The 25,388-nt window shown below is 43.5% G+C and overlaps 1 protein-coding gene across 2 annotated transcripts in view; it reads right to left on the reverse strand.

Annotated features, from left to right (window-relative positions):
* The window catches only part of FYN (FYN proto-oncogene, Src family tyrosine kinase), a 514,055-nt gene that overhangs the window by 77,759 nt on the left and 410,908 nt on the right, over window positions 1-25,388 (reverse strand). The window contains exons 9-10 of one of the 2 annotated variants that reach the window (XM_085612142.1): window positions 18,975-19,139; window positions 3,584-3,763 (exon numbers count right to left, since the gene is read on the reverse strand). In XM_085612142.1, the coding sequence (XP_085468268.1) occupies window positions 3,584-3,763; window positions 18,975-19,139 (345 nt within the window). Of the gene's footprint in view, window positions 1-3,583; window positions 3,764-18,382; window positions 18,539-18,974; window positions 19,140-25,388 lie in introns of both variants that reach the window. The other variant, XM_085612143.1, reaches the window with a different exon arrangement.

A 25,388-nucleotide genomic window follows, 5' to 3' on the forward strand; every position in this document is an offset into this window, starting at 1 on the left:
AATGCAGCCAACACACACCACTTCTTTTCAGTGCCCTTTTATTAACGGCCCCACTGGCCTCTCATTGGGGAAATTGGAAACATAGGCCCTGATTACGAGTGTAGGTGCTATTTAGCGCACGTGATAAATAACGGTACTATGGGGAATAACCCGCCGATTTTGGTGTTTAACGCACCAAAATCCACATGCTACGGTAAATAACGTATATATTTCCCTTGTTAAATTTCGGCAGGTTTGAGCTGCCTACATTTGACGAAACATGAGGTATTTAATGCATCCGATGAGTATCAGATTTGTTAAAATCCTTTTAACTATTAATTCATGCTAATTATGATCATTTTCTCTTTCAAGGTTGCTAGCTTGGTTTTTGGTCCTGATGATGACCCTTTCAAAATAAGTTTATTAGGGTTGAAACATCGATGAGTACACTAGAGGATTGGCTTCAATTATGATGTTGTACACATCATACAGATTCAGAATTGTGTTGTTGAAATTTATATTTATATCATATTTATATATGCCTTGTATATAGTACTTGCACACTTTAGTTCCCTCGTTCTCTTTCAGTTCTCGAGTCATTTTGTTAGAGTACCGTTTTGTGATGCAATGTGTTTGCACACATTAGAGATGTGTTTACAGTAAATAAATATGATTTGATTGTTTTGTAAAATGCAATTGCCTGATGACTTTTTTGATTTGCAAAGGAGGTTGAGGCTTCCACTTCCCCGAGGGGACCAGTGTTGTGTTCTATTCCTGGTTTGCCCCAGTTCTCTGAGTTACTGGGCCTCCCTTATTATTTAATACTCCTTCTCCACTGGTTCCCTCACTACCATCCTTCAACAGTGCCCCCCAACTTTCCATAGCCCTTGTCTCAAATACATTTTTTTTTAAAGCGCCTTTTAAGGTTGGCTTTACTAATAAGAACTATCTTTCTACCCAAACAAACCGTTTTTTAACAACAATAGTAATAGATAATAAATGTCTGGAGGGAAAAACATAATGTCCTAACCTCTGCCATGCAGTTTACATGCAGCTTTTTGATGACTGTTCAAACGTCAGTGTGCAATATTAGGATTGTAACTTATGACCTGCAGGTATCAAAAGGATCTCCTTGACAAAAGCAATAACGCTGAGCTATCCACATAAAATACAGTTCTGTGATATGCACAGTGCACGTTCTTTGCAGCAGGCATTTTAACCCTCTGCATTACTTTAGGATGAGTCAAACTGTCACAAGACAAAACTCTGATCTCCCTCCAGCGGGAACACTCATCACTAGAGTTATCTTAACATTTTTATTGTTGCCTGAAAACTGCTGGACACACCAGGAACTCTGCAGCAGGTACCTTTAAACCCATAAGTTATTTCTAGCACAGCGCCACTCTCTCCCCCCCAAGCTCAGCGCCTGGGGCGGCCGCACTGGTCGCACTGCCTTTAAGCCAGCCCTGAATTCATATTAAGCATTTTTTTCATTGCTTTTTGCATGTTCATTTTTTGAGGTTTTAATCTAGCTGTATTTTGATGAGATTTTGAAACTCCGTTCTTACCACTTAATTCCCTTTGAGATTATGTGTAGTGATTGGAAGCAATTTCATGTCTGCACCAGAGCAAACATTTCGAGGTAATACCTGTGGCTGTAAAACAATCGCAGCAGCTGGCATGTACGCAAAGCTACCATCACATATCTGCAGTGCTTTAAATGGGCCGGTACTCACCGGTACTGAGTACCGGCACCTTTTCATTTTCTCCCCTTGAGTACCGGCACTTTTTCTAGCACGAAGAGAGTACCGGTACTCATGGGGACCTGACTTTAACCGAGGCAGCGCTCCTTCATCCCTTAACTGATACCAAGGCAGAAACCTTTAACAAGCACTGCACGGAATAAATCACAGAAGCTCCTCACCAGGACACAGCGTGAGCTCATCAGAGCAGGGGGATGTCTGCAGAGCCATTAGCATATCATAGATCTTTCATAGTGGGGCTGTGAGGGTGCTGTAAAATCTAATGGGTGGCGGTGGGAGGAACTGTTCAGGACATAGCAAAAGAACGTTTGTTAATGCTTTTACCGTGGCCACGCATCTAAATTGCCTTCTTGCATGTGTAAATAAGAAGGGATCTTGCTACCAAACTCGCCAATTCCTATTTTACCGACCTTGGACATACCGTAAGTCCAATGATAATGGTGGAGATTGGCACCTGGTTCCCCAGTACAGACGTTGTCAGCTCTGGCCCTAACTCAGGTTTGCAAAAGTTTCAGGAGAGACTCGTGTACTAGACAGATGCCTCAGTGGACTGTAGGACACCGGTTCGATTTAAGGCAGGCTGAAGCAGCATGTCATCATTAGGCGGTCGATAAAATAAATGCGTTTTAGTTAGATTATCGAAAAATCTGTTATGCAATTGCTTCATTGGTATTGATACATAAACTGTCCTCCTTTCTTTGGAAAGCTTCATATTACACATTTTATTTCAAACCGTTTGCAGGCGCGAGTGGTTCCGTTTAAAAAGTACTTCTTTTATGCACAGATTAAAAAATCGAAGCAAATGGGAAATATTTGCTGAGGTGAACTTTGTGGATGCTGTATTCAGAAAGGAAGGTTTACTGAAAGTCATAATAGTGACAGTGGAGGCAATTTAAAGCTGAAACGTTCTAACAGTGCATGAGCAGGAGTGGGTAAATCTGCTTACCACCCGTAAGGAAATTGGAGTGTGCAATGGTTTAACAGCAAAGATAAAGGCGTTATTGAGTTAGCAAAAAAACAAATAAACTGAATTGGGAGAAATAAGTAAGACAAGCATTGGCAAAGCCATCAGGTCTTGTAATGGGACAGTTAAAAAGAAGCTTTATGAAGCGGCCAGAAGAAACATGGAAGGAGTGGCAGTGGGTAGAAGAAACAGGATAGGAAGAGGTGGAGGGGAGAAGAAACAAGATGGAGGAGGGCGGGGGAAGGTTAAAAAAGTGCAGTGACGTGGCCAGCGTTCACGGCGTCATATCGTTAAAAAAACCAGAAAAGAAATAGCACCTGAATCATAGAGCGAGCAGCGAATGAACACTATTTAAAGTGCATAGAGGATCAATGTGTCTGCTGGAAAGCACATCATGCAACATGTAAATCACAGATTAGTTGTTTTATGTAGATAGCTTAGTTGATTACTGTTTTTGTTGCGTAGAGCCTTGTGTTACCTGCAGGTCAAAGGTTAACATCCCTGTATTATAGTTTAGTGAGTTATGAACCTGCAGTAAGGACCTGACTGAAAACATGAAGACATATATTTACAACTTGCTTTTTTTCCCTCGATCTTTTCTTATTTTAAAGTTGCTAAAGAAAGGTTACTTTGGATAGTAATAAACACTTATTAGTAAATGCGATATATATTTGTGAGATAACTAATGGCCACATACATCCCACATTCTAACAATGCTTGCAGATTTTGTGCATACAACCTTGGCACGGTCAAAAAGCGAACCCCGCCCTTGTTCCGCCTTAGCACCGCCCTTGTGCCCACCCTAAACTCCGCCCACTGCTCCTTTTGGTGAGTACCTGCACTTATTTTTTCCCATTTAAAGCACTGCATATCTGACCTTTGTTCATATACTCGGTGACGATGTAGATTGGCTCTTCGGACACCACGGCGTACAGCTGGACCAGCTTGTCATGCTTCAGTTTCTTCATGATTTGTGCTTCCTCCAGGAAAGATTCCGGCGACATTGTGCCCGGCTTCAGGGTCTTTATTGCCACTTTTGTGTTTCCGTTCCAGGTACCTAAGCAAATATACAAACATGGCGTCAGCTACCCGCCCAGGAGGGGGGACGAGGGACTCCGCGACTGAAGGGCATGCAGTGGTACTAGTCACATGCAGTGGGTTAGCGCCAAACAGAACATCTAAATTCTAATCTCCTGCTCGGCGCTGTTTATGCAGTCATGCAAGTGAAGCCATGCGCATCATGAGTGGGGGCAGCGTGGTGCCTGTCATACCACTTCCGGGTCAATAGGTATTAATGGGGGTGAAAAGGGAGAGCCATGAAACAAAAAGCAATAACTGTACTAGAAAACGCAATGAATGCACAGTTAGCGAGTCTTTTTCTTACAAATGTAGGATACATTTTTATAACACAATACAGTGTGTGAAGGTAAGGGCAGTAGACTTTAGTTCAACATGTCTGTCCGTCTTTCTGCCCGTCTATCTATCTATCTATCTATCTATCTATCTATCTATCTATCTATCTATCTATCTATCTATCTATCTATCTATCTATCTATCTATCTATCTATCTATCTATCTATCTATCTATCTATCTATCTATCTATCTATCTATCTATCTATCTATCTATCTATCTATCTATCTATCTTTTGATGTATTCACGTTTTGCATCCCTATAGAGCGGAGTTGGAGGCCCACCTTGCTTTTACTCTATGGGCCTAGGATATAGAGCAGGAGGAACTAGGATTAGGTTTACCCTTCATATTTATAAGGCGTGACTTTCACCCTAAGAAGTATCTTAGTGCTTCTGTTGAAAGTTCACTGAACTATACAAAAAGGTGATGGATGGAATGCTTGAATTAATCTCAGCCACTGCTAATTACTCGGACCGTATCCCAAATCTAGCCTGACATTTCGGGTTGGATTGTTCCCATTGGAGCACGGTCTAGACTGATTTGCGGTTGACGCCGGTCACGGGAGCTCCTGGACTGAGAAAGAAGAAAATGGGATTTATTGAGGAAGCAGCCTGAGATGATATATTAAAACGAGTGATTCGAGTAAATGTATTAAAAAAAATTAATACTTTAGTTCCCCCCAAAAATTTGAGAGAACTCTCACATTAATGGCATTAATTACCGGACATACCTGAGCCTCGGCGTTCATGGGTTTTGATGTGGAGACGCGGAGTGGGATCTGGTAGAGAGCAGTGGGTCTTTTGCGAAAGACTTTTGCGGCGAGAGCGGCGGCCGGCTTCCGGGTCGGTAGAGGCAGAGGAAGCACAGGATGTTGGCCGCTGGAGGAGAGAGACTCCAGGAACAGTGTGGAGAGTTGCGGGGGAAAGGAGGTGCAGCCCATGCGCCGGAACACGCAAGTAGAGGCGCAAGTGTGGCAAGTGGTTGGAAAAAGAAGGAGCGTGAAGACCCAAGGATTGCAGGTACAGGGGTGCTCACGGGAGGTACCGAGGCTGATGGAAAAAGAGCCTCCTCTCAAGGGTCTACATTCAGCTTGCGAAATAGGGGAGGTGAGAGGAAACAGTGCTATCGAGGGCACAGGTGTAGGAATTAACCCCCCCCCCCCAATTAACCCCCTAAGAGAATAAGACACAACGGAGAAAACAGAGAGTATTATTAAAAATGTGCCTATAAACAATAAAACGCGTGGGAGGAGCTGTTATCATCTGCGGTCGCTGCCGGAGGGTAAAAGTAAGGGAAAAGGAGGTAAAGGAGGGGGAACCAGGGAGCAGGCAGTAAGAGAGGCTGTAGTGGTTTCCCCTATAAGGAAGGTGCTGATGTCTGGAGGGAGACTAAGACGCTGCGGTCCATAAGAAGTGCATGTGCCTGTCAATACTGCACCTTCCCTAAAATCATACTTTAAAATAATGGAACAGGTCAAACCTCACATGCAAAGGGGAGTAGGGCCACAAAAACGACACAAATAGTTCCACTACCTTTGGAAAATCAATTTTCTCCACTAGCTGGGTCCTTACGTGATGAAGAGGAGCAAGCTGAAAATTTAAGTTTGGAGGCTAGATCTAGTCTCAGTCCTAGTCCCAGTTCTAGTCTTACTCCAATTTTAAGTATGGAACTACCTCAAAGTAGCAGTAAGACGGGGGAGGTGGAGAGCGCAAAGCAAAGTGACAACAATTTACATGGCAATGGAGGCGAAAATTCTATGGAAAGGATGTTTTTTAACCTGAGGCGGGATATTCTCACGAAATTTGAGATATCCGAGACTAACCAAAAGGGGATTCGAGATCAGTGTGAGGTATTAGAAGAGAAACTGGATGATATCGTGCAGCGTACTGGAATTTTGGAAGGGGAAGTTAAAACACTGTCAGTAGCAGTGTCGGAAAATTCCAAGGATATTGAGACATTAAAAAGGTAGAAAAGATCACTGCAAGAGGATTTAGAAAGGTTGGAAACACAATCTCAACGTAATAATTTGAGGTTCCTCAAAATTCCGGGAGGGGCTGAGAAAGGCGATGTCAAGGCTTTCATATGCAGCCTCATGAGAGAAGAAATTTTGAAGGATAGACCAGAAATCGATTGGGAGAAAGAGATTCAGATAGCTCACAGAGACCCCTTTAAGCTGAACTTGGTTAGGAAGACCCCTAGAAAGATTTTGATAAATTTCCTGACATTTGCGGTGAAAGAGTTAGTGTTAGGACGGGCTTTAGAGGAGGATTCCTTAAGGCATGGTGGTTTTACTTATCAAATAAGATCAGATCTAGGTAAGAGGACGGCTCAGAGGCAGTGGGAACTAGGCACCAGAATGAATGAGCTACGAAGCAAGGGAGCTCAGGTTCAGTTGAAACTCCCAGCAATGTTAAAAATAATGTCGCGAAACAAAATGCACAACATTAGTGATCCAGAGGAAGTGGATACTTTTCTATCACAGAAGGAGGGATAAGTTGTCAGTTTTTCTTTTCTACTTAACTTTATGTTCTCTTCTCCATGTGGGACGGGGGGTCACGAAGGGCGGATTATATCACCCAAGGTGAAGAGAGGGGGTTTCCTGGGGGGGAGGGGGGAAGAAGGGCACTGGGTGTGGGGTGTAGTGGGAGAAAAATAAAAAAAATTGTCCTCAGGCTATCTTTTGAAGGGCTAGAGAGTAAGACTGGGTCTAAAAAGACTAAGAGGTGGAATCAAGGTTATTGCGTAAGAAGGCAAACTGGTGCTATAGAATTAGAGTATGGATAAACTAAAAGTAGTCAATTTTCTATCATGGAACGTAAATGGGTTGAGATCTAGAAGGAAAGTGTCTCGGGTCATGGAAACTTTAAAGAACAATTATATCACTACAAGAGACTCATCTGGAAAGAAATGAGTGCAGGCAATGTTTTGATAAGTTCAGGTGGGTGCAGGAGGTGTAGTATGTCCAGATCAGAGAGGGAGCACTAGGGGAGTGGCCATCATCATTAAAAGTAATAATGGAATAAGATTAGCTAAATATGAATCTGACTTTTCGGGTAGATGGTTAGTGGCAACTCTTCTAATTCAAGGTAGGCCATTGGTGTGTGCTGTATATTATGGGCCGAATAATGATAACCAAGAGGCCCTGATAAAGTTGGAATCCTGTTTACTGGAGAAAACAGCCCCCATTGTATTGGGAGGAGATTTTAACTTAGTTATGAACAAAGGATTAGATAGGACGTCAAAAGTTAAGTATACTAATCCACCAAAAAAGTTTCCCAGACTGAAAAGTATGATGAAGGAATTTAACCTGATTGACATTTGGCGTACTAAGAAGAGGGAGATTAGAGAGTTTACTTTTTATAGCAAGAAGTATAGGCATCACTCCCGGATAGACTATTTCTTATTAGATCAGGAGCTTTGAGGGGAGGTAGTAGAGGTGACCAATATTCCAGCGATTCTGTCAGATCATTCCGCAGTAGCCATGTCTTTGAGGATTCATCAAAAAGAGGGGCAGAGAAGATGGACACTAGATAGGACAATACTATTAGATGAGAATGTGGTTCGTGATTTAAGGGAAAAATCTGTGAACTATTTTCATGCTAATAGGGGGTCGGCAGAAGGACAAATAGTCTGGGATGCCTTTAAGGCATACATAAGGGGGGGGGTCCTAAAATCTATAACGGTGGGGAAAAGAAGGGTGGCAAAGAGGAGAACAGAATTAAAGAGTTTAAGGTAAAAAAGGAGAACTACAGAAGGCTTCAATGGAGGATCTAGATAGTGTGCAAGTTCTGAGTAAAGAGTTGGAGAGGTTACAAGTAGCATTCCAGGTGCAGATAGATAAACACTTACTGGATAGATAAAAAGCAAGTAAGCTTCAACATTTTGCCTATGGAGAAAAATGTAGCGCACTATTAGCCTGGAAGGCTAAGGTAGATAGGGCCAGGAATACAATTTGGGAGTTCATTAGTAGGGAATCAGGGGATGTATTGTACGCCAATGTAGATATATGTGGAGAGACCTGTAGTTTCATGAGTGATTTTTATACCGAAGATATTCAACCTGGCCGGGAGGACATAAAAGAGTGGCTAGGATTGACGACACTTCCTCAGTTAACTAAGGAACAACAGAAAGCCCTAGAGGGAGAGATCAAGGAGGAAGAGATAAGAGTTCAGTGTAAGAAAATGACAAAGGGAAAGGCAGCTGGACGAGACAGCCTCCCAGTTGAGGTTTTCATTTGCATTATAGATATAATAATTCCAGTTCTAAAAGTTCTATTTAATGAAATATATATCAGGGGGAAAGGGCCCCCAATTTTTGGTCAGAGACCAGAGTCACTTTGATTGTAAAACCAAATAAGGACCCGCAGATAGTGGATTCGTACAGACCTATATCCCTTTTAAATACGGACTACAAGATCTTTTCCAGAGTTATAGCGTCTCGTGTAGCTAAGGTAATGAAAGAGGTTATCCATACTAATCAAAGAGGCTTTATACCGGGGAGGCAGCTTAGTGAATTAACATTTCAGTTGATGGGGGCTGTAGACATGGCGGAGGCCCGGAATTAACCTCTGACCATAGTGGCAGTGGATGCAGCCAAAGCTTTTGATCAGGTGCATTACCTCTGGGAGTCTCTATCAAGTTTTGGCTTCCCGCAGAACATGGTAAGGGCGGTGCAAAATCTGTATCATGGTCCCAAGGCTAAGCTGTTGGTAAATGGGGAATTGTCAGATTGGTTCAAATATTTTAGAGGGACAAGGCAGGCTGACCCTGTGTCCACTTCTTTTTAATCTGTACATTGAGCCACTAGCCAATTTGATAAGGGCAGATAACACTATTCTTCCTTTTAAATTGTATGATTTTGAAGTTAAATTAGCATTATATGCAGACGATCTGATGCTGTTAACAAGAAATCCGCAAGATGCAATCCCCGATTTGATGAGGAAAGCGAAGATATTTGGCCGCATCTCTGGGTACAAAGTGAATACAGGAAAAACTGAGATAATGGAATGGAACCAGGGTCTGGCGAGTCATGGGGCAAAAACACAAATATGATATCTTGGAGTTTTAATTACTTGGAAGATATTACAAAAACAAACTGGAGGAAAGTTAGTCAGGAAATAGTGGGAATGCTGTCAAAATGGGCGAATCTACCTTTAAATATCTCTGGTCGGGTAAACCTCATAAAAATGATTATTCTCCCAAAAATCACTTTCTTTTTCAGCACTATTCCGTTAGTCTTTCAGAAGGAAGATATATCTAAACTCCAGGGGAGAATTGGAAGCTTTATTTGGGTGTCAAAAGGTCCCAAGATAGCCTGGAAAAAGTTGAGGAGTAGGCTAGAGGTTGGAGGATGGCGTTACCAGACTTACTTGCCTATTGCTATGCCTTTCATTTTAAGAATGACCGCATGCTTGTTAACAAGAAAGATAAATCATCTATCGGCTTACTTTTTGAGGCTATGTTAGTGGAAATTCCTCAAGGTCGACTGCATTTTCTTTTTAAATATGGAGACCCAAAGTTTTAAAAAAAGGTGAGGCTTAAGATCTTGAAGTCTGCATTAAATACGTGGATGTGTGTGTGGAAAATACTGGGAGTTCCATATTTTTCATCATGGGCTCCGATTTGGGACTCCCCGGGTACCCTGGAATGTTTGAGGGATCATGTTAGTCAGCCATTGAAATCGGGGGGTATCTGTTATTGGGCAAATCTTAAGGAGGGCTTAAGTTTAATGAGTTGGGAAGCATTGAACAACTGCACCAATGGACAGCTAACAAGGTTTAAATATTACTAACTGAGCTCCTGGTGGGTGACACAAGATTGGGCAGAAGAGGAGGAGTCAAAATTCGATCAGGTGCTGAGAACTGACCAGTGGAAAAAGGAAATCTCTTTCTGGTATTGCGCTTTCCTGGAGACGGATGTGAAGATTGAAACTAAAATCTTAAATCTGTGGGGTGAAGAGTTTGGTGATGAAGATTTGAAGCAAATGTGGTGCGATTCATATGGTATCTTACGAACAGTAGTAAAACCGGCACCATTTAAACGTAATCACCTATTTACTTCTTATAGGGTTTATTGGTCACCTGCGAAGCTGTCCAAGGTTACTAGTAATACTTATAAATGCCCAAGATGCATGCTCGTAGCAGCAGATGATGTACACTTGTTTATGTCAACACCCAAAAATAGTATCCTACTGGAATTTGGTGTGTGACTTTATAGGAGAAATTATTGGAATACAGATTAAAGTAAGCCCTTGTCTAATTTTCTTTGAGCTAAATCCGGAGGAAGAAGTTCAGATCACAAACGTTGGCTCAAGGTTTTTGTTTTATGTAATCTTGTTAGCAAGGCGTGAGATCTGTAGGCTGTGGAAATCCGAATGTCCTCCGTCTTTTACCGATTGCCTTAGAAATATCATATATACAAGTGAGTCTGATGCCGTGTGATTCAAGAAGTAAAGATAAAATCTGGGCTCCGTTGGTAAGGTGGAGAGAGACGGCAATGTGAGTCCTATGATTAAGCCAATCATGCTGCTGGCCATGGTATCTCCTATCCTCGGGTGGTCTCAGTATGTAAAGGAGATGGAAGTGGAAATAGCAGTATACTTGTGGGACACTACTCTCCTTTTTCCTCTTCTGGTCACTGGTCTGGGCTCCTTTTGCAAGAGCTAGAGGGATTAGAGTACAACCTAGCAAGAAAGTAGGCAGAATGAGGACACACACAAAAAAAGACTGATTTGCATATACCTGGGCTCAAATTAAGGTGGCACGGTGTGCGAAATAATGATGGACTGGGATAAGGCCCCGGTAAATATCAGTGGCTGAGATTTATTCAAGCATTCCATTAATCACTTTTTGTATACTTCAACAGTTGAAAGTTCAAGCTTGCCTGAACTGAAGTCCTAAAGAGGACCCCGACGATAGTGTCAGCGTGTACTATTATGAAAACAAGTGGTAGGGTACACAAGCAAAGATGATTGTGTTAGAACAAATTTGGTATCACTCAAAGATCCTGCAAAGATAAGGAAAGAACAAGAAACAGGAAAGACAACCCGTATTTTGAATTAATTTCTTTGTATGCTCCTTATTCGGTGCTTACTAAGAATGAATGAGTAAGCACTTTGGTCGTGTTTGTTTGCCTTTGCAGTTCATCTGCATTGTTGCTGTCATTGCAGTCCAGTGGGCAGCCCAAGTGTGCAATTAGAATCTTTTAGGAAGAGCCGAAGATTGTGTAACAGAAATGGGCCATGCATCTCAACAACGAGGGCTCCCCTGTGACTGCACATAGTAGAATAAATGCATAGAAGGAAATGTGTTAGCCTAAATCGATTAGAGATGATTTTGTATTTGGGCATCAGCTCAAGACAATAAAGCAATGAAGTGCAATGCACACAGAGCTCCTACCCTGGAAAATATTTCCTTTGGTTCCTTCATTTGGGAAGTGGCAGTGGCATAGCTAGACCTTTGGCCGCCCGTGGCGGTCCATGCGTTTGCCGCTCCGTAGCAGCTGCCTGTTTTGGGGGGGCTGTCGATTCCTGCGTTTGCCGCTGCCCAAAACGGCAGCAGGTAAGAGCGAGGGGGGAGGCTGCCGCCCCCACCTTGCTTGCTACGCCACTGTGCATTGGAAACTTGGGATGGTTTGCCAAAAAGACCTATACAAGGAAACAACTACTTTGCACACTTGTGGGATGAAGCCTTCTCTAATGCGACACAGAGTTGATAAAATGTACCTCAATGCACTGTGAAGCAATGAACCTCACTGCATAGGAGGAAAAGAAATACAAATTTACTAAGGCACCATTTTTTCATGGGATCGAGGGGTGACATTGTAGAAACTGAGGTGGGTGAAGTGGGCACAGCAGAACAGCTTCACTTCTCTCCAGTAGGCCAAGGCTAGTGCTCAAAGGTCAGTGCTAGTGACCCACTGGTTTTGGCTTTGGTTGCAGCATATGCTTTGGCAGCAGTTTGTTCCCAGTTGACGGATTACACTGTCAAAGACATTTCCCATCTATGCTTATGGTGCAGTTTCCCCAACAGAACTATTGCGATATGTATGCCGGACTGTGATATGTATATCAGAATCCCCACAAGGCATTTTTGCATAAAAGTCCATTTTCAATCTCAGCAAAGAATCTAATCCTAGCTACGGCCCTCATATGTACACTGGCTTGTATATAAGAACTTATTCATAGTAACTGTAATGGCATGCACAACAATGATAATCATACATTGGAGTATTTCTAAACTCTTACATTTATTGCACATATCTTTTGTACAAAGGCTGACTGCCCTCTTTGGTAATTCTTCCTGGCACAAGAGATTTACCAACGTTGGGTGATAATTTATCAAGACAACATCTGATCTGGTATAGAGAAACTACCTATATAAACAGAAGGTGATGTAGTAATTCATCCCATGCCAGATTCAAATATAAAATCGATATAGAAATACATATCTATAAAGGTTGAAATAATGTCCCAAAACCTTCAAAAGTGAGCTTTCTTTATCCAGTTAGTCAATTGGGAGGAAAAAAGGCCCCAAGCCACCTGAGGTTAAGGTGTTCCCACACTGCAGGAATAGAAGATGTAGACAATAGATGAGGTTGACCATCTGAGGACTAGATTATTGCATAAATTAGACAGTCAGTATTTGCAAGCGTTAAGTCGATGTACCACTCAGGAGGTGCCATCTTGGAACTTGCTTGCCTCTCTGCAACAAAGAACTGACTTGCTTTCTTACTCATCAGAAAGAAGTCTGTGTACCAGGCTCATTAAGACAGTCATTGGAAGTCCTATGCGTCATTGAGACACCAATGTTTTCTGGAAGATCAGAGTACTAACTTGCTGGTGACTCTTCCAAACGTATATTCAATTGAAGAGTCTAGTAGCTGAGTTCCAAGGTGGAAAACGATAGTGGTGCAAGCCATATTTACAGCTCAATGCCTGCAGGCCCCGGGAGGAGCTGACCTTGGAAGATCACAAGTGTCTCTGGCATAGTATGTTGCTGCTAGCTTCCTCCATTAATAATTCATTCTGAAACATTTTCTAAGAACTGATTTTTGTGAGCATCAAAGTCCCTGAACAATAACTTCCTTATTTTTCAGATCTCCATCTTAGAGACTGGCTAAGCATTGCCACTTGGCCAATGCAGCCTCATCAGAACCATTGAGACAGTGCTGCTGGACCCGGCTGAGCTGTGCATTTGCAAAATCTACATAATTTACTTACATTTTGAGGCCTCTCCCTAAGACTACCCAAGCTTGTAGAACTTTGCTCAGCAAGTACCTATAGTCTGCCCATTATAAAGGTATTTTTGCTTCACCAAAGTATCAAAGGCAGAAGGTAACTTTTGCGACAGGGCCCATCCTCCCAGCTTAGACTTTTTATATTCCATCCCAGTCTTCCATAGCCTGTGTCCAGGTCTCATTTGAAGGACCATTTGCAGCATGTACCTTCTGGGTAGACTTTAATGTCATTTTAGTGGCATGCGTATGTCCAGACATGGGTTCCATGTTCACTGTGTCACTGGAACAAAGCTATACCTGGCAGATGAGCCCATAACTAGGGTGAAACCAGTGCTGGGTTGCTTGTGTTCTGGTTCAGGGAGGGCCTGGCAGTTCAGGCTGGACTGTTCCCATGAGGAGGAGGGTCAAGACTGATTTGCATATGGCTGGGTCCAAACTGAGGTGGCATGGTGATCAAAAGAACGATGGGTTGGGATGCTACCCCGAGCGATTGCCAGTGATCAGACAAATTGCAAACATTCCTTTTCAATGTTTCAGATGTTCATGTTCTCCCATAACCTTCCATGAGTTAGGGGTCCACCGACTTCCAAGTAAGCAGGTTAAGGACTATTTGTAGTATTCTACTGAGACTTTATCTCCCCAACTTCAATGTATTCGATGGAAAATGTGCTTTTAAAACTTGAAGACTTTATAGTTTGACTGGCTTTCAATTGTGCTTATTGATTTCCATTCCGATGGCAGATTAAAGCCTTTGAGCTCAGTGTGTGCCACTATGAATGAATGAAGGGGGTCTTCAAGGAGGACTTCAGACTAACTTCTGTTTGGAAACATCTGGATTTTGTCACAGCAGGCGGTAAACCTGTGGCCAGTTTTCCACTGCTGCTCTATCAGCCAGTTCTGGACAGCGCTGCATCTTCACACCTGCATCAATTCAGTGTTAACTGTGGTCAGGCCCAGATCTCTCCTTCCTATGCTAGCAGAGAAGCCCTTTGGTGAGTGTTGGCTGTTAGGTTAACATGATAACCCAAGATACATGTAGAGTTTGCACATTTTTAAGCTATTTTGCCCTGGAATGGGACTATTGTCTACCATGATGCAGGTTATTATATTATGTGATGAGTTCTCTGGAAATTAACTGCGTAAAATGGAGACTAACGTCGTGACTGGGATTTGTCTGATAAATTTGGATACCTTATTTGGGGCATTTGGGGCCATATGTAGGTAGCATACAAGTTACCACTTCTTAAATACCGAACTTTACCGATTCGGTATTTAAGAAGTGGTAACTCGTATGTAGGTAATCATTCGGTAAATATTACCGAATCGGAGAAATTCGGAAATTACCGAATCGGTATTTACCGATTCGGTAATGAGGCATACCTTCCCATTGATTCCTATGGGCCTGGAGGCCCATAGGAATCAATGGGAAGGTATGCCTCATTACTGAATCGGTAAATACCGATTCGGTAATGGGGGGAGCACATTCAAGGGTGGCAGGGTGTCACATTGACACCCTGTTGCACCCCTGATTCCTGCATGTGTGCACATGTGGCGCACATACATGCCCTAAGGGCATGTATGTCTGCCACATGGCACTGTTAGTCCAGCAAAATATTGCTTTTTGCAATGAATTCGGTTTTTAGCACCAACATATATTTGGTGCTAAATACCGAATTATTTTCCCTACACATCACTCATTTGAGCGTCACCTACATCTCATTTCAGGAGTCGGTATTTACCGAATCGGTAAAATTACAGATTCGGTAATTTTACCGATTCGGTAAATTACCGAATCCTGAAATGCTCCCCCTACATAGCACAAGCCTAAATACCGGTCGGTAACGGGATATTTACCGAAAATCGGCCGTTACCGACTGGTATTAGGCTACCTACATATGGCCCTTGGTGCCTTACTAGGATAACTTAATCGAGATAGAAGATGGCTTTACAGTATGTATACATGCATACAAATTTACTGGGAAACAAACAACTTGTTTCATTCTATCGGAATATGAAGACCTTTTCATGAATTGTTATTTGGTCGGGTACTTAAAATGTAAACATTATGCGTGTGCTCTATCTTAACTGCTGATTTCTTCAAAAACATACCAGTTTTAGAAATATTGGCACTCGCCCCTAAAAATGCTAAGTGCAAGCTCTCTAAGGCTGCAGGGTACACTTTTCAGAGCACTGTTGGAGAATGAAAACAGAGCCCTACTCTGAACTTCACCTCAGTCACAGACTCGTCCTCCCTTTGTTTTTACTGTTTGGCGGTGAATCTTGTTGATAGACACCTTGCAGCTAAGTTAGAGGAGGGCAGTATGTTATGCACTGATGCAGTCTTGGAGCTTGTGGTACATTAAAAGGTTCATAACTAATAAAATGGTTCGGGTAATTCAATGAAGAGGCGTTTTTTTCCTGTTTGTGCACATTCTAATATTTGTCTAGATTTTGTTTAGTATTTTAACGCGCGTGTTCATTATTAGATTTCAAATATAATTGTTTGATGTGATGAAATAGTTAAATTCCTACATTTCAACAGACTCTAGTCAGAACCATCTCTGATCCCTAAGCAGGACCATCTCTGATCTCTAGGCAGGACCATCTCTGAGTCATCAGCAAAACCTCTTGGTGAAATGAGTACCATACAGCCTCTTCTGGTACGGCAGGGACCCTAGTCATAAACTGAAGCCCATTGACAGTGTCTGTGTTTTATAACAATAAATAGTAGTAGGTCAAGGACCTGATATAGACTTCAGCTAATTTAATGGAAAAGGCAACACTTTCTCAAGAAATTGTGATTTCAAGTGAGAATCCAATAGCATAGTTAGCTCCATAGCAGAGACACTATTGTGGAGGATATTATGTGGATTATCTTCCAGATTTCACATTTCCTCCTAAAAATGGAAGATAGTGCACTGCCACCAAAATCTAAATCAGGCCCTGTATATTTACTCTTAGAGATTAAAAATGTGAAAGGCTTGTATTAAATGGGCATCATGTATTTCAATTGATTGGGCAAAATCATAATTTTAAATAAAGATGATAAAACAAGAAATTTTCTTCCAATAGGTTGAAGGTGAGACAAGCATGATAACATCGAAAACCACCTCATCTGCTGGAGATGGGCATAGGCCAGATTCAGGCGGATATGAACAGGCATGGGCCTCTCACGCTCAGATGTGCTACTAGGTGAAGTAGCAGGCGGATTGATCCAACAAATCATTATCTGTGTGACTATGATTCCATAGATCTATCAAGCGTCAGCGTCTAGACTGGGCCAGTCTGGGCAAGGACCAGCGCCTCTTAGCCTCTACCATCAGAGGGTTCTTAGTGTTAATACAGATATAAGAAGACACTGGTTCTGTCTGAGTTTAGCTCTGATTTAGCTGCTATCATATGCTCAGTGTCTAAGTAATCATGCAAAGAAAAACAAAACAAAAAATGACCTCAAGTGAACCTAAACTAGCCATGTTCCAGGCAAGGGAAAACCGGGGAACATAAATTAGCCTTGCTGCAAATGAGACACCGCTATTTCCTCCTTATTCTAAGTATCACAGTCCGATCTATTCCTGTTGTTAAATGTAGCTACAAGGTGAGGGTTCATACCTGTAATATTGGTTGAAACGTACCCTTATAACATCAACATGATACTAAGCCGCAGAGAACATAATACACCAAACATTATTAGATTTGAGGGGTAGGATTAGGATTTAGTGAAAGCGTGTAAGGTTAGGTTTGAAACCATTGTTTGGATTTGGGTTACGGTAAAGTATGTAGTTGGCATAATCTTTGGGGTTTTAGAATTAGTTGTTTCTTCTACCTTTTAAATTAGGTGGATTGCTAGAAAATTGAAAGACCATAACTGCTAGAAGATTATTCCCTAGAGTCACTGTGCTCTTGGCACAAATAATATTTCCTGTTTTGATGGTTGAACTACCATCTTTTCTGCCTTTATTGACATCCACATGATTTATTTAAGGTTTTGTGACAGGAGAAAACCCTGCTCATGACAGATATACCTTATTTACTTACATTTATTTAGAATTATCAAATAGTTTTTCAATCTCTACTTCCTACAAACTACAGATCTATTGTGAAGTTCCTCTTGTAATTCAAATTTTGTATCCCTTGAATTAACTGGGTGGCCTGCCTTCACACTTTAAGGGGCATATTTATGAAAGAGTTGCGTTGCCCTTGTGCCATGCAAAGAGGCGCAAGAGTGACACAACTTTTACGTTTGATTTATCAAGCCACACAAGGCCACCTTGCGTGGCTTGATAACTCTAGAGTAACGCAACGCAGCATAAATCGCTGCACTGCATTACTGTACCCCAGGGAGGTGTTCCATGGGGAGAGCATGGGTGTTCCCACAGATCCACCCATGGATTTTGGCACATTACTAGATTTACCATTAATGATAGACCTGGGAATGTGTAAAAATGATACGCCTCCCCAGGTGAGGCGTACAAGGAGAAATATCTTTTTTTCTCCAGGCTACTTCCTCTTTCTATGTGTGTATTCTGTGGAACACATAGAAAGAGGAAATTGAACAGGAAGGTGTCCCTTCTTGCATAAAAACAATCCTGCTTACAATGCAGGTACCCTTGCACCATGGTTCAAGGCTGCCTGCGTTGCCACTAGGCAGCACATTGTGCACCAGCGCTGGGAGATGACTGAAGTCTGCCGTGTATTGTTAAGTAAGGCACATTCGTACCCTTTTCCTATAACGCAGCGCAGCAAGGTGGCTTTCAACACTGCCTGATTATTTGTTAAATTTGCCCCTTAGTGTTTTATGCATGGTCTTACCATACCCCGTTGCATGGTTTCAAATGTGTTCGCTACCTAATGTCCTGAGTGGGAGTTTCTTGACACCCAATAAATAGATAACAGTGTAGAGATGTCAAATAAAATATATCTAAATGCTTTACTTAGTTTCATCGGAACACGTCATTACTACTTTATGCATACATGTAAACAAGTTCTTAAGAGATCCCTCCAAATTTAAATGTGATGTCTAGCCTTACCAAGCCACACTTCTGCGAAACACCCCTGACCGAGCTTCTGCTCCAGTAACAATGACTCTCGTGCAACTTCCCATGCATCTTTAGCCAGTCCGAAAGTTTGTGGTGTGCCATTCGAAGCAATCACAGTTAAGTTAGAACACAAACCATCAGCTTTCTCTGCAGAAAAGGAACATTAATGAAAGAGATGCTTACAATCTACCTTTGAGCATGCACGGTGAAAGATTAAAGGTGGCATCCTTCCTACCCTAGAGCTGCGATAACTTTATTTTCAAACACTCATGCTGGTGTATTGAAGTTGCTGAATTATACTGCAAACCAATTAAATATTAATATTATTTTTAAATATATCAAATATTTAGTATGCCGTTGAGGTAACTCTTTGAAATAGGCTTCTCTATGTCACCATTTTGAGATTTGAAAATAAAGTGTGCAGCAAAACACATTGTGTCAATCTTATCCCGGTGATTGACTACACGATGCTCCCCTGCTCCATCCTACTTCGGCTTCTTGACCACGCATGCCACCTTCCATCTTCCACATCGTCCTCCCATTGACTGGAAGGTTAGTTTAAGAAATTGATGCTTCTCCGTACCCATCCATACTTCCCCAAACTGCCCATTTCCCAGTCGCTTGATCAGTTGCAGGGACTCTCGTGGAATTTCCCAAACATCTTTGGTTTTGACAGACAGATCAGTAAGCCTTGGCATCCCTTTATGGCAGGGGACTACTAAGCGGCAGCAAAGACCAGCAGCTCTCTCTGATAGGCCAGAATGAAGACAGCAAATGGCGAAGGAGAAAAAAACAGAGAGAAAGAGAAGCGTAACAAGAAACAACACGTTAACAGCAAGCTTTATAAACCAATGACACTTGCAAAACCTCCACCTCAATCAAGTACATTGGCAGCATGACATAAACATCTGTAAAGGTTAGAAAATGAAACAACAAAACACAAATACAATACTGAAGCACACTTTATTGGTTAATTCCCGGATCCTGATCAAAAACAGACTTTCTGACCAACACTAGTTCAACATCCATAAGTTCTGTGACAATTTCCACCTGATCGCTTAAGTATGTCCTTTCTGTGACCTCTGAAGTAGTTGTGTGGCTTTGTTAAACACCATATATGTGCAATAGATAAAACATGTTTTGAAACATCCTCTTTCCGATCATCTTCTATGTCTGTCTATGGGCTTGCGGCAGTGTGTCCAGTCCCAAGTCAACTTGTATTTGAAGATGGTTTGTTCCTACGTCAGTCCGGGTAATCCAACAACTTTTCATCTCTCAGACTGTTGACAATATACTTTACTATTGCAGTTATCGTCTAACCTCCCTATTCCCAGTTGCAGCTGTATTAGGAGTAAAACCGTGGTCCGAGTTACGCCCAGTTGGAAGTACCTTTTTCTTATTCCTCAGCTCAGACTAGCTTCTTCCAGAACTATCCCGATGAGTCTTTGATGCTAGGTTCCTGTGTCTGAGTGTAGATTTTGCTTCTGCTTGTTCCAGCTCTATACTTTGACCCTGCACTGAATTTGTTCAGATTTCTTAAAGGGATCTTCAACCTTTTCTCTACTGAGAACTACTCATGTTCAATGAAACACATTGAGAGATACTAATATTATTAGTGTTGCATAATCTCGATTTTGTTATATATATATTTATTCAACCAACCAAAAGCGTTCTAATTTATTATGCTGGGCTGCACACAGATAAGCTACTCAGAGGTAGCTGGAGATCTACAGTAGCTCACGAGCTGCTGGTTGAAGACCCCTGAATATCTACATATCTTTCCTCTCTGAGCTTCCCATTCTTTCTCTCTATGTTTTATTGGAGCCTCTTCTCCTGGTGTTTGCATTCTTTATTCCATAAGAGGTCTGACTGTATCTTAGCTCAATCACTGAATTATGGAGAGACCTATGATTATGGATTCCATACAGACAGTTATGTGAGCACGTTAGTTGCTTCTACACATTCCATTTAAGGTGTTCACATCACTGTACATCTCTAGATACACATAATTATCTCAGCCTTTTATTTTCATGAGTATCTTAGATGTACAATTGTATTGAAAGCAAACTAAATAGCAGCCTTTATAATGCACCCTTCACCCGACTAGGTATTTTAGGTAGATTCTGTCATTTGATTGTTTCTGTATATTTGATTGACACATTGAAGCAAATGCTCCTTTATAGGCTGTGTTCCTGTCTCATAAATACTGCTTGCTTATGACTCTATCTTGCCTACTTCTACATCACCTTACAGTATGGCTTGGTGCAGACACAGTTACCATACATTAAAGTAGCATTAGGTGAATACACACAACTTTATATGTAAATGCAGCTTTTGAGCTTTAAAACAAAGACTCAACCGTTTTAGGTAGCATTTATTTTGCTTATTTTTAGGAGCGATGAGAGGACATTGGTACTGCCTCTACCTTCAGCACGCTGTTACGAGCGCTTTGCTCGCCCTGTATTTTAACTGTTGTTTTATTGTTTTTTGGCTTTTATTGTCACTCCGTCTTAGCAGGACCTGGGTAAAGATCCCCCCCTCCCTCTTACCGCATGTAATTTGTTTGAAACACCGTCACTTGGCGGGTCCGGGTTCCGTGGGTGGTCCGGGGCTGCTGCTTTAGGCGCCATCTTGCTTTGGGCTTTAATATCTGTTTGCGGGCGCCATCTTGGAGCGTATTGACGCTCGCTCGCTCGGCTCAAAGGAACGCCTATTTAAGGCGGACTCGGTATCTGGACTCTGGTCAGGTACTGCCTCTACCTTCAGCACGCTGTTACGAGCGCTTTGCTCGCCCTGTATTTTAACTGTTGTTTTATTGTTTTTTGGCTTTTATTGTCACTCCGTCTTAGCAGGACCTGGGTAAAGATCCCCCCCTCCCTCTTACCGCATGTAATTTGTTTGAAACACCGTCACTTGGCGGGTCCGGGTTCCGTGGGTGGTCCGGGGCTGCTGCTTTAGGCGCCATCTTGCTTTGGGCTTTAATATCTGTTTGCGGGCGCCATCTTGGAGCGTATTGACGCTCGCTCGGCTCAAAGGAACGCCTATTTAAAGTCGTCCTTTCCCGCGCAGCGGGTACGCGCAGTGGGACGCCGTCGCTTAGCCGGAGTCGTGCCTGAGTCCTGCCCGTCTGCGCCCGTCCGCGCTAGGGGCGCGTAGGGCGCAGCGGGGTTCTTGAGAATTGGTCTCGGGTTCGGCTCTCGCTACCATGCTGGTGTATTCTGGCGACACTTTGCGGGGTATTGGTCGTTCAATTGTGAGTTGTACCCTTCCCCCTATACACCCACTAGTAGGCCCCTTTCACTGTGCGTGTGGTAGGTGGTCTTTAGATTCCCCTACCCTGAGCGCACACGAATATTCTACGGCTGCCCCCAGTAAGATCCGTGCCAAGCATTCTCTTCGCATCTTCAGCCTGAATGCCAGGTCTCTGGTGCTGCATTATCAGGCCGTGTTTGACCTGATACAGGAAGAGGCTCCGGACATCGTAGCCATCACCGAGACGTGGTTGAAGGATGACGATGTGGCCATTATCAACTTGGCATTTCCCTCTGATTTTTCGGTTTTCACCCTTAACCGATCTACTAGGGGAGGGGGTATTGCGCTGGCCTTGCGACCTGGCCTCACTGGCAGCTGGTCTGGTCTGACCATTCCGGGATGTGAAAGTGCGGTGTTTAAGATCTCGGTCACCCCACATTTTACACTCTCGGGGATGGTGGTTTATCGCCCCCCTGGGAGTGATGTGGCGTTTAGAGCGGCCTTCCCCGACGTGGTTAGTTCCTTGGTGGTAGGTTGTTCTAATTTCTCGATTTTGGGTGACCTCAACTTACATCTTGAGAACCTTACCTCCCCCTCGGTTAGCGGTATTCTTGCCGACCTGGAGGCCCTTCAACTGGTGCAAATGGTTCGTCAGTCTACCCATTCAGGCGGCCATACCTTAGATCCTTTTTTCACCAATTTGGCAGACGCGGTTGTCTCCGCCGTTACACCTCTTGGCTGGACGGACCACTCTTTGGTTACCATCTGCACCCCTTTGCCAGGAATGGTTATTGTTCCCCCGGCAAAGCTGGTTACAAGGTGGCAATGGAGTAAATTACGGCTGGAGGACTTACATCGTGTCCTCGCCGAGGAGCCTTTAGAACCTGCGATGCTGGTTGATTCAGGTTACGAGAAGTTCTGCTCCTGGATCTCCAAGGCGCTTGACGCCCTTATCCCTATTGCCGCTTGTAAAGTCAGCTCCAGGGACTCTAGTCCGTGGTACGATGGTGCCTTACGTACTCTCAAGGGTGGGTGTAGGCGAGCAGAGAGGGCTTGGCGGAAGGCGTACGATAGCGGGAAGAAAGCTTTTTATCTCGCCTCCGTCAAAGCTTACCATCGGGCTGTTTGCCAAGCTCGGGCAGCTTACTACGCTACTGAATTTGGCAACAGCTCCAACCCCTCTAAAACCATCTTTAAAGTGATGAAGGACCTTTTGGCAAAGCGTGCCTGTATCACGACGACTGGTTCCACCTCTCACTGTGAGGCTCTTGCTCGATTTTTCCTGGAAAAGGTCGAAAACATTTATCGGACGTTCCCTTGTACAGGGCCTCCGGCAGAGCCTCCGATCAATATCTATGGTGGTACCACCTTGCCCGTGCTGCCCCCGCTGACATCAGAGGGGTTTGACCTCCTGGCCCTGCAGGTCAAATCAGGGTCCCCCGCTGATCCCCTCACTGCGACTCTTTTTAGAGAGCAGTCGTTTGTGGGACGGGCCGTGGTTCACTCCCTGATTAACATCTCGTTGGAATCAAGCACGGTACCCGCTAGCTGGAAGCGGGCAGTGGTTTCTCCCATCTTGAAGAAGCCGTCCCTGGATCCAGAGAAACCTGAAAACTATAGGCCCATCTCCTTACTTCCGTGGCCGACTAAAGTGTTGGAGGCCCATGTCAACAAAGTTCTTTCTGCCCACCTTATCCATGCTAACATCTTGGATCCCACCCAGAATGGGTTCCGTGCTGGACACAGCACGGAGACCGCCCTCCTCTCCATGGCTGAACATCTTCGCACGGTGATGGATGCGGGACAGACAGCAGCGCTCGTCTTATTGGACTTGAGCGCCGCGTTTGATACTGTTTCGCATCCTATCCTGTTGCATCGCCTGGAGGAGATTGGGCTGGGTGGACCTGCCCTCCAGTGGTTCCGGTCTTTTCTAGACGATCGTTTCTTTAGCGTTGCCGTTCCACCGTTCCAGTCCCAATTCCATCCTTTGAAGCAGGGGGTGCCGCAAGGATCCTCGCTGAGCCCCACGTTGTTTAATCTCTACGTGAGACCGCTGGCTGAGGTCGTCAAGCAATGGGGCATGACTATGGTCTCATATGCTGACGACACTCAGCTAGCGGTTACGATCAGCGGGGATGCCGACCGGGATGCCCCCAGGTTTCAGAGTGGACTTAGGGCGGTGGCGAGCTGGATGAGGAACAACTGTCTCCAGCTCAACGCTAAGAAAACAGAGATCATGATCGTAGGTAAGAGATCGGAGCTATGGGGGGACAGGTGGTGGCCTGTGGAGCTGGGGCCGGCCCCCCTTCCGGTTACGGAATTAAAGAACCTAGGAGTATGGATGGACCCCTCCCTCAGCTACGTTGGCCACACGAAGAAAATCGCGGCCTGTTGCTTTGGTATCTTACGGTCGCTTCGCCCTGTTTTGAAGTTCTTTGACCATCGCACCAGGCAGCTGATTGTCCAGGCGACAGTGTTATCTCGCCTGGACTATGCCAGCTCTCTTCTGGTAGGGTCCAATGTGGCTGAGGTCACCCGCCTCCAACGTGTTCAGAACTCTGCAGCGAGAGCTATTGTTGGCCTACCCCGTTCTTGTTCTGCCTCCAGCACATTGAGATCACTGCACTGGCTGCCTATCCGGGCCAGAATTCAGTTTAAAGTGCTGTGCATGGCGTTCAAGATTTTGAGGGGGGTAGGCCCTTCTATTCTTGCGGATCTTTTGTCCTGGTATGTGCCTGCTCGGCCCCTGAGATCCTTGGGTCAGGCACTCACTGTGATTCCCCGATACAGGTTGTGTCGGGCTGGTGGCCGTTCTTTTCGGGTCAGAGCAGCCGAGCTCTGGAACTCCCTTCCTGTAGAGTTGCGCCTGCTTGATGATCTTTTAGTTTTTCGCAAGGCCTTAAAAACCTTTTTGTTTTAATAAATTCTCTTTCCTCTTTTCTGTTGTGTTGCTTGTGGTGTTGCGTTTTTACCTGCCGTGCGCCTGGACGCCCCTTTGCTGGGGCAGCAGTGCGCATTACAAATGTATGTAACATAACATAACATAACATGTGTTTGCAGAAGACAACCCAATGTGTACTTTTATATGGCAGCTATTTTACTGACAAATGTGTCATTTGGCACCAGTTATATATATATATATATATATAGAGAGAGAGAGATATTCACAAGGTGAGGAATCCACTGGCAGATGTATCCATCAGAAATGGTTTTTATACGCTTTTGAAGTAGACTGTGCTTAAAAGCAAGTCCCTGTGATTTGAATGTTTCTAATTTAAGTAAGGCCATCAAACCCTAGAGAAATTCACGCAGAAATCTCTTTATGTAGGGATCAGTCATTAGGAAGTGCTTGATACACAAAGACACAATCAATGTGCTGTTGTTATCAGCTGTCATCACTGTGGTTACAAAAGGGCGTCTATCAGCCCGCAGCAGCATGGCAGCCTTGTTTGCGGCAAAGAAGGCGTCGATCAATAACGTCACCACTTGATTTGAATGCAATAACGGCGCACCATTTAAAGGGCATTTACTAGTTTGAGGGGTTTATCAGCTACTTGTCAAGCTATTTGTATTCAGAAATGTGCTAAAAGGCTGAAATAAATACACTGACTATTTCAGATTGATGACTGACAAATTAACTGGGTAGTTCTTTAGGTATGGTTGCTTGCTACACGTAAGTTGATGATTCTTGTCTAGTGACATAAAACAGAATTCGTTAAGTTTGAAATCGACAAATACACATTTA

Source organism: Triturus cristatus, chromosome 6, assembly GCF_964204655.1.
Source record: "Triturus cristatus chromosome 6, aTriCri1.1, whole genome shotgun sequence".
Classification (NCBI taxonomy): domain Eukaryota; kingdom Metazoa; phylum Chordata; class Amphibia; order Caudata; family Salamandridae; genus Triturus; species Triturus cristatus.